Genomic DNA, 11297 nt, shown 5'->3' on the forward strand with positions numbered 1-11297 from the left:
AAATTATTTTCTTAGGAAAATTATTATTTTAATATTTATTTATTTTTCAAATATTAAGAAATGACAGTCTTAAAGCAATTAGATGTCTTATTATGATATTTTAAAAAATAATAAATATCATGCTTATAAATTATATATATTTACTTAGTTTTATTATTTTTTAGGAAAATTAATATATTCATTTATTTATTAATTAATATTAAAGAAAATGCAGTCTTAAAGCAACTAGATGTCATTTTCTAATATTTTTAAATAAATAAATGTCATATTTACAAAACCATATATATATATTTAATATTTTTTCTTGAAATATCAAATTGAATTTGAAATAACAAGATTGTAAATTAAATTTATATTCAAATTCTTAAAATTCTATTGTTAGAGACAATTTATAATCGACAAGGACCAATTTTGGGCGTTGTGGGGGTGCTAATCCTTCCCCAAACGTAATCGACCACGAATCCCTTTTTATTATTAAAAAGAACGAATTTTTGGTTAAACGCATATCAATTAATCTTTTAACTGATGTTTTCTTAAAACCTCTTTTAAAAGATGATTTTTAGGTATTGACCTGCCTAACCCAAAAGGCTGGTGGCGACTCCCAAAACATTTCAATAAAAAACATTTATCTACATTATTTTTCCCGCCAAGAAAAATTTCATGCCCGGGCGAAAACCTGTTATGACAATAACGATTGAGCTTATTTTATTCGGCCTCATACTCATGCATTGCTCGATCACCTTATTTCAAGCTAAGAAACTTCAATAACACCGATCTCATGAACTGCTCCTTGATATACTTGTTTTTGAACTCCTCTTGAAAGAACTGCCATTTCACTTGCTCGGGCGACATATACATCGTCGTGTTTGTCCACCATACCGAGCCGATCTTCTAAGTAACGATACAGTCATCACATCATTTAGCCATAAGTCCACATCCATAGGACCTTCATATTCTTCTCCATTGAACTCAGGAGCTCCCAAACTTCTTAACTCTTTCGGAATTAGCATTCGCGGTACTGGAGGAGCAGGGGAGGCGGAGGAGGTTGGAACCTGGTTAAGATAACGTCGAGAGCTTGCATAAAAGCTCCAAACTCCGAAACAGCACACATTTGAGGTGCCGGTGCACTAGCATTCTCAGACGAAATCGATGTTCGCTATTTTCTTCATAGCTTTCACTATCTGATCTATCTCTACTCTCTTGTCCATCCGCTCTTCTCGAATTCGTAGAATCCGACATCTATTACAATATACATAAAGATAATACTTAAGTTAGTAAGGAGAGACATCTTATCATATTCATTCTATACCCTATCAGTAACCTTGACATCTTAGTGGCATGTAAAATTTTTTACATAAAAAATTTCACTTAATTCGGTCGAGAATCGGCTAAACATGTAGTTATGATATCAATAAATGTAACACCCATCTACTGTATACCTTTCATACATGAGGTAGAGATATCACAACATTATTATTACTGTTCCTCATTCGGAGACCCGTAAAAATTTTGTTTCATTTATAAATCATTTAATTCACTTAAAATAAACATACATTAACTTAAATAATATAACAAAAAGAGATGTTCTAACACCCCACCATTTTACAACAGTTTACTCTAATACTATTCAAAGTGTTTTTACTAAACTCTATTACATGTCAACTAAAATAGATCAAAAGTAGCAGGTATGTCATACGGTTACTGATGAGGTGACTTTGGTTTGGATGTCCAATGATCTCCTTACTCAGCTTGTATTCAACGTACGCAAGAAATAAACACATATTAAATACTACTTAGTGAGGCAAAAACTAATCATACAATGAAGTATATATATATATATATATATATCATTATTATTTATCGATCAAATACAAATTCGTTATTTCCATTCACTATCATTTCTTTGCAATGCACCTGTAGTGCCCATACAGTCATTCATAAACATATTATGAATTTTGTGTTTTGCACACATAGTGCCAAAACGGTTATTCATCCACATAGGATGAATTCCGTGATATACACACTTAGTGTCCGAAACGGTTATTCATCCACATAGGATGAATTCCGTGAAATGCACACTTAGTACCTATTTGGTAATCACCACATACATTTTTAAACAGTCATACATATATGATTAGTACATCATATAGTTACACAATTAAATGCACTCACCTGACTTTTCCCGCTATGAATCCAAAACTCAAGGGTGATTACTCTGGTACTTTGCCTTTTCCCTTAGTTTTGTTTGTCTTGGAAGCTTGGTTTCGATCTACTCAAGTATCCATTAAAACATGTATCATACCTAATGTTAGTATATTTTCTAACCATTATACTTATACAATACGCAAAATGACATATCATTAACTTTCTATAACAATATCAACCTACGTTTAACTTTTCTGGGTCCATAGTATCAACACCCTTACCATGGTATCGATACTACTATACTATGGTACCGATACCCCCTTCTGGTACCGATACCGATTTTAGATTCGATGTTACCTGGTATCAATTACTTCCTATGGTATCGATACCATTTTTGCATTATGTTTCAAAATGGTATCGATACTCCCCCTTTGGTATCGATACTGATTGAATCAATATCGATACTACTTAAATAATTCATCTCGTTTTAACCTATAGTATCGGTATTGTTCTATCAATACCGATACCCATACCTAGAATTTCAAGTTTTCAACCCGAATTTCACCCAAATGGGGCTAAATTTTGATATATAAACACCATACAATGCTATTAAACTCTTCTTTAACTATTATACTAACATTCTTTCATTTAACTTCTTTAAACATCTAACATCTTCCAAGAAAAATCAATTCTAAGTATCACACCATTTTTCCTAATGTGTTATTAATCAATCTAATGCTTTTAATCTCTTAATTACCTTTTTAGCTAGTCAAATCTACCAGTAAACATCCATAAACACTCCTATTTTAACATATCACTCAAAAACCCATTTTCTTCAATATCTAATATCTCATCCATAACTTTTTTAATCCCATTAAATCCTTCCTTAAGTTTCTAGCATACTCAAAGCTTCAATTACCAACCAAAAAACGAAAGAATAAACTAGCCATTTGAAATCTTAATTTTGAGCTGTGGGGAGAGCTTTTCCACGGAAAGAAGAAGAAGAAGATAAAGATATAGCTTATATCACATTTTCCCTTTTTTCAATTTTAAATACCTTATTAAAATAATTATTAAATTTATTTCCCCTTTAAAGGACTAAAATGCCCTCTCTATTCTTCTATGGTTACAATATAGTTTAAAACACTATTTTAATTATCTACCCATATTTTATCATTTAATCACTTAAATCCTCCATTTTTAAATATTTTCAATAAAATCCTAATTTCGACATTTGAGGCATTTCAAGTAAGGAGCATGTTAAGCACTACCACCCAGACAATAGCCGAATGCTTAGGAACATTCATGGAAAACCAAATAAGTTTTTTCCACACCACCTTGCACTTTTATCCTTTATTTCATTCCAAAGCTATCACATCGTAATCTCACCCCAACCAGACCTACAAAAAAATAGAGGCCTAACTGCATCCCTCAACCTCAAAATCTTCTTCAAAATCTAGCTAGAATGAGGTTCACATTTAACCTACCAAAAATCCACTCCCTTGAACACATATGCATAGATTCAAACGACACATAGAGATCCTTAATTGGCTAGGAATTCCTCATCAACAAAAGCACACAAGCTCTACTCCAACTCTTTAATTTTTTTTAAACCCATCCCCTTTTATGACTTTGGTGTACAGACATACTCCTACTTAACCTTTTCCCCCTAGTAGGTAAATTCCTTCCTTTTCAAAATAATCGAGCACAAAGCTATTCAATTCTATGAATAACAGTAGAGGGTAACACCAATTACCTGTACCAAAAGTTGTCAATACTATAAAGAACATTACTAATCAATTGTATCCTACCATCATAACTAATACATCTACTAGCCCACTGCCCTAACTTAGCTTTAATCTTTTCCACCAAACCAAATATAATCCCTCTTAGTCCGTTTCCTAGAGAGTAAAAGAACTCCAAGGTACCTAACAAGGTACCTAAGAAAAATGGTTCCCATCTTGAACCTAGTAGCCTCATGAACAAGCTCTAATTGGGCCTCATTCATGCTAGAAGAAAACATTATTGTCTTTGTAGCATTAAACCTTAGCCTAGATAATTCATAAAACTTATCCAACACACATCTGATCCCACAACAAATCCAATCTCCCCTCTACAAAAGATGAGCAAATCATTTGCAAAACACAGTAAGCCTAATTTTCCCATACCTAGGGTGTTACTGAAAACTCTTCTATGCAATAACTTTGTCCAACAACTTACTCAACACACTCATTGATAACACGAACAAATAAGGGGATAAAGGGTCCTTGTCTTATACCCTTTCTACCCCTCATATCCAACCAAGTTGCTATTAAGGGAGATGGAAAACCTGGATCCAATAACACAAACAACAATCTACTTCCTAAATTGAAAAGACACCCCAAACTCTCCAAAACTCCTAAAATAAAATCCCAGCTTAAGGAGTCAAACACCTTCTGCAAGTCAGCTTTAATAGCGCACCTAGGGGATAAATTTCTTTTCCATACCCCCTTACCAATTCTGGACCAAGAGAGTGTTATCCACAATGTTTATACCTTTGACAATAGCAGACTGATTCATAGGGATCATTCCAGGAAAGAATGGAGTAAGCCGAGCCACAAGAATCTTAATAATGACCTTATACACTACAGAACAATAGGAAATTAGCCTGTAGTCCTTGGCCATTCTAGGATTAGGTATTTTAGGGACCAAAATGACAATATTAGAGTTAAAGGTAGGGTGCATAATAGATGAAGTGAAAAAAATTGGACAGCTGCAATAACATCTCAACTACAATATCTCAGATAGCTCTAAAAAACTAGTTGTGAAGCCATCAGGACCAGGGCTTTTGTCCTTCCTCGGCTGAAGAAAGCACTCCTTATTTCATCCTTAGTAACTTCTTTAATCAGACTCTTGCCAGCCTCATCGGGCAAAGAGAAGTCTAACAAATCCCTCAAAATCCTAATATCACATCCTTGAACACCCTCATCAGCAGTTCCTATCTACTTAGTAAAGAATTCCACCAACTCAACAGCCATGGAGTCAAAAGTCTTCATCATGGCCCGTTTTTAATCCTGCAAGACTCTGATGGTGTTCATCTTCTTCTTAACAACAACATGAGAGTGAAAACAATGAGTGCAATGACCCCTCATAGAGCCAAGCCACCTTATCTCTCTGCAGATAGTACACACTTTTAGCACTCTTTAACTCATCCAATTCCATCATCAACACCCTCTCAGCCTCCATACTACTTTCCCCAGAACCAACCAAGTTCAAAATCTGTTGCTGCTCTAGCTGTTCCTTTTTCCCTTTTCCCAACCACATTTTTAGAAATCCCAGAGTAGTGATTCCAAATTAGATCCCTTAAAATAGGATTCAAAAGTTTAAGTTTACCCAAAAGCACCTGTATAAGAGGTGTGATTGATAGTGGGAAACATTTTTCAAAAATATTTTTCTTATTTTTTTGTGTTTGATAGTTGGAAAACGTTTTCCGGAAAATATTTTCCAGTGTTTGATAGTCGTAATTAGTTTTACATAAAATATTTTCCGGTGTTTAATGGTATTAATTGATTTTCCCAATGTAATTTATTTTCCTTCTTTTATTTTCTGTGAAATATTTTACTATCTGATTTTTCAAAAATATTTTCATAACTTTTCACTTCAGAGCATAATCACTTAAAAAATATTATTTTATTTATTTAATATTTTAATATCATTTTAATAATTTTAATAATATTATATTTTTAATATTATATTAATATATACTCAAATATATTATAATAATATATGATATTATAATTTAGTAATATATAATAAATTATTAATATAATTAATATTATCTATTGTTTTTATAAATATAATATTATTAAATTATTAATAATGAGTAATATTAATTTATGCATTTCATTTTAATATATTAATAAAATACTAATAATTAAAATTAAAGGTATTCAAACATTTAATTCGATCACCTATCGAATTGAATTATCATTAACCGAATTAATTGAACATTTTTTCTTTAATTGTTAATGAAATCGATCGTTTTTTGAATATATTAGCCAAACCGAACTTTATTCATTTTATGTAAATTATTTTCTATAAAATTAATTATAGTGTATCGAACAATTAGCATAAATGGTTTACACTATCATCAAAAATCATAAAATAGTTTCCGAAAACTGTTTTCCAGAAAATGTATTTCATTTTACGTAAAACAGTATTCACATAATTCATTTTCGTAAAAAGTTTTCAGGTAATCCATTTAACATAATTTATTTTATAGAAAACCAATTATAACCTATCAAAAATACCTTAAATTTATAAATTTAAGCACGAATCAAGATTTTAGCACTAAAAGAATTGTTGTTATTTCTTAAGGTTTTGGGTTCGAGCACCATAAACATCATGAGTGTGAGCGTTCAATGTCAAATGGTTCAGAGTTATCTTTAAACGGATTCTATTTTATACTTACCCCATATTAAACGATGTCAAATAATTTATTGTTATCTCTTGAGGTCTTGAATTTGAGCACCGCATATATTAAGAATAACATATATAAACATTAATTATCAAATGGTTGTGAGTTATCTTTCAATATATAATATCTTATATTAACCCAACTTACCAAAAAATAATAATCTATGTTTAATTTAATTATAATTAGTATTTCGTTAAATACTTTATCTAAGTTGTCATATATATTAAATGAATAATATTATAGTTAATATCATCTAAACATTATTTATAACTTTGTTTTTTTAATAATGTATAAAATAATAATCCAAATTTAATTGCAAAAGTTATACTAATAGTTATATAATGTTTGTTTCCGTTTGTTTTTGGGTCTATCGACCACGCTTGTTGTACTGAATTCGTCCTCTTTTGAGGACTTTATTTATGATGAAAAAGGAACTCGTAAAGTCCAAACTCAAAGTTTACGTCGAGTTGAACTGAATTTGAGTTGGGCTCATTCGGGATATTAACGAGCCTTGTTTTTATCCAAATCAGACTTAAAAATGGGTTGTATTTTTCTAACCTTATTTTGTAGGAACATGTTCCAACAGCTTAATTTGTTTTTCTTCATTTGAAAATGATATTTCACATTAAAATTTTCTTAAAAAACAATCGAAAATATGTAAAAATATTTTATTATTAACTATAAATATAAATACACTCAGAGTCTTTACTGAAAATAATTAAAAATTCACCGCCATAGTAATTTTCAATTACACTAATTTTCCCGAATTCTTTTAGCTGTTTTTATTTGTTTTCCTTACTGTATATTATACCATTTTGGTTTCTACGGCCTATAACACTCTATGTTATTGTATTCCTTTTTTTTTAATAATAACAAATTTTTATATGTTGTTAAATTTGGACCTAGTTTTAGTGTCACTGCTAGATCATTTTTCTTGAATTCTTCCATAAACAATGAGATCCTCTCTCTTAGAATTATATATGGCTATGACATCTTTCATCTTATGATGCAAAGCTAATGAGTCATAAATTTTATAAAGGGTTCACGACTATATAAATATATATCTTTAAAGATCAAATGAGATGAAGGAAACATACAAAACATTATTAGTTTTTAAATACTTTTTATCATATTTAATCTGCGCAGTCTTCAAATTTGAGATAATTTATATAAAATATTTGATTAATTTATAAAGATGTACCTTCAACTAAACTATAAAAGTAAAGATGTTGCTTTAAATGCAACTTGCTAGTTATGGTAATCGATATACACAATTACTTCATATTCAACTACAATACGACGACAAATTTCTCTTTCAATACGTCTTGAAGAATTTTATTCAAAATATAATTACGATAAGGTTTTCCAATCCTCACGTTGCATTTCCTCAAACGTTAATATTGAAGATGTCTTGTCTAAACATAGCAAGTCATCGTCTAAATCCATATGTCTCGAAACTGTATGTATCTTCACTTGCTATAACATAAATATGATATTACAATTCAACAACGGAATTTTATATTTTAAAAATGTCATTATTGTGATTGAGAAAAATAATTCAGATGATTTAATGGCAATTTGATTATAAGATAATGACAAATAGTGATCACACAAATAAAAAAAATTAAAAAAATAAATTTACGGGAAAAATCACAAGAACAAGAAAAGAATTTTTACTAATTAAAAAAAATAATATAAGAGGGTTACAAAATCGACTTAACTTGTAATTATAATCTCTATTATCTATTTATAAGAATAATTACTTTTGATTAATCTAAGGTGATTACAACGTAGTATTTGTTCGAAAGACTATCATCTCATTTGATAATGAATGCTTAAACACCCCCAACATATGATGTACTCGAACCTGAGACCTATAGGGATAACAACCATCCCTTTAAACACTTAGATAACTTAGTTCATGTTATAAGAATAATTACTTAATTAAAAAACATCCGTAGTTATAAAATCTACTCAAATTAAACTTTATACTTTTTAATAAAAAAAACTAATACAAAGAGTTTAACGAAGATAAAATAGAATTCAAATAAAACTTCAACAAAAAAATATACAAATATCTTTACCTAGTAATGCTTAAAAGATTTTATCAATTGATTGTTCGTTTGATAGATATTATTATTATAACATCCTTGTTAATATAAATTTAAAAATATAGAGGAATTAAATAATTTTAGTGGTTAATGAATTTGTTATTTTTGGACTGCTGAAATCAAGCCATCCATGAGCTGGAGTTTAAGGCAACTTTTAAAAATGAGAACCGAAGCCTTCCCTATTTTGCTGTCTGGAACGAAGAAAACTAGTGACATTTGGAATAAGCTTACAGTGAAGAATACCAAAGTTCCATGGCAAAAGCTCTTATGGCTCCCTCTCCACATCCCAAAGAACATTTTAATTGCTTGGATGACTTTCCTTGATAAGCTGCCTACAAAGGAAAGACTGCATCAAATGAGACTTATCAATGACTGCACATGTAATTTCTGTGGTGCTGTTATGGAAAATAGAAACCATTTGTTCTTTGATTGCCCAACTGCTGCTTCTCTATGGGCAGTAGTCTTCTCCCTTACTGGTCTGAATGGTTTACATAACCACCTCTTGTCATGGAATGATTCTTAGCTTGGGCCTCTATGTTTTGGAAAGGTAAATCGCTTATCACTTATATCTTGAAGATTGCTTCCACCGCTCTAATCTACATCCTATGGGAGGAAAGAAACAAATGGATCTTCAAAGATAAATCTATGACTTTTGAAGAACTGCTACAAGCTATAAGGAAACATTGGTTTGCAACTAAGGGGTAGAAACCTTAATAGATTTGATAGTGTAAATATTACTTTATGTAGAAATTGGGGTATTGGTTGATTGCTGTTTATTTTGTTTGTAGGGCAATCCCTATATTCTGAACACTGATTTTTTGTAGCAGGTTTTTACTATTTGGGTAATAAAAATCAAATTATCCAAAAAAAAGGATTTGTTATTATTCTTTGAGGTCTTAGTTTCGAGCACTATATATGTCATGAGTATGAGCCTTCATTGTTAAATGATTGAAATTTTTGAACATATTGTCTTTATACACCCCATATTTATATAAAAACATTTGAAATTTATTAATTGTTCGAGTGGCTAAAGACTTTTACATTATTTCATATCACGTGAATTTAAATTTTAATAAATATTTAAAATTTAATATATCTATATTTAATAAAAGAACATTTAAACGTACAATAACTTTCATTTTAAAAGTTTTTTTATAGCATTTTAAAGAATTTTAAAATTATAAAGAATAAATATTTTATCAAAAGATAATATTTAAAAGTTTTTACCATATTAGTGCGTAAAGTTCCATTTTTAGCCATGTTACTCATTGACGTTAATCCCCCACTTTTGGGCAGTAACTAACGTCGTTTCGATATCATATTCATAGAGTACAAATCAAAGTTACATTTTTAGCCATGGATAAAGTCATATTCAAAATCATATTTAAAAGACTTTTATTCTTTGAAAAAGGATGTCTTGTATGTTGTCAATATCACAAAAACATACAAGGACAATGGCAATAGTCAGGATCTCATTAAAAAATTCTTCTAATCTTAAATGAAGGAAAAAATGTTCAAATCAAAACAAAGTGATACAATATAATTTATCGATAATGAATCACTACCAATGACGATCACACACACCTGGGATACCACCAACACAACCACAAAACACTTTCATAGTCCAACATACACATCTAGGGTCATCATTAGTCTGAACTATACCTCATGTCAAAGGAGAGTGAAACACGAGCTATAAAATAAGCGTTCGATACAAGAATCCAAACCACACACTCAGCTACGACGAAGCAATCAAAATCAATTTAGCATTAAGATTCAAAGCAGGTCAGAAACGGTGAACTACACCCATCATCAGAACATTCAATCGTTAGCCGTGGCCTAGGGAAAATATCGTCCACTCCTAATGAACCTCAAAGTATCTGCAAAACACAACATCATTGCAGGCCCAACATACAACTTAGAGATTCAGCATTTAGAACCAAATCATAATAAATATGAAAATAAACCATGATCAAACGCCAAATCATAAGAATAAAAATACTAGATGTGGAAGCGTACCTGAATTAATTGATAGATTGAAATCCTTGAATCATTCTTTGGTTGTGATCTTCTAAGAAGATGGAGTTCCCTTAAATATAAACTCTTTGTTCTGGGATAAGAGTAAATATAAGATAATCTATTTCTTGGGGACCATAACCCCTTTATATAGCTGATTTAAGAATCAATTATCGTTTATACTTATAATGTTGTCCCTCATCGAATTATAAATACAACTTTAATAGTATCTATACTTTTATTTCCATGATACTTCTAATACCTGATGATTTTATAACATAATTGGTCACTTAATTTATTCATATTATATGATAACATTATACATTATAAATATGTGTCATAATTATGGATTTTAATCTAACAATCTCCCACTTGGGCAACATATGTTTCCTGATAAACGTATAAATTTATGTGCTAAAAACTTGTTATCATACAATAGGTGTTCTATAACAATCTCGTTCATCAATTATATTCATATAGGATCAAAGCGGTATTTGCCATATCAATCATGACTAGATCCATTAATGGTCACATATACATACACAGTCAAATGACATAGATCAATATGG

The 11297-nt window shown here is 30.3% G+C and overlaps 1 protein-coding gene across 1 annotated transcript; it reads left to right on the plus strand.

Moving 5' to 3' along the window:
• Positions 1 to 8872: 8872 nt before the first annotated feature.
• LOC120149240 lies at positions 8873 to 9235 on the plus strand. Its single transcript, XM_039162096.1, has one exon. It carries the CDS (start codon positions 8873 to 8875, stop codon positions 9233 to 9235), a length of 363 nt encoding a protein of 120 aa, XP_039018027.1.
• The last annotated feature ends 2062 nt before the right edge of the window (positions 9236 to 11297 follow it).

The sequence above is a fragment of the Hibiscus syriacus genome, unplaced genomic scaffold (genome assembly GCF_006381635.1).
Source record: "Hibiscus syriacus cultivar Baekdansim isolate YM2019G1 unplaced genomic scaffold, ASM638163v2 tig00110998_pilon, whole genome shotgun sequence".
Classification (NCBI taxonomy): Eukaryota; Viridiplantae; Streptophyta; class Magnoliopsida; order Malvales; family Malvaceae; genus Hibiscus; species Hibiscus syriacus.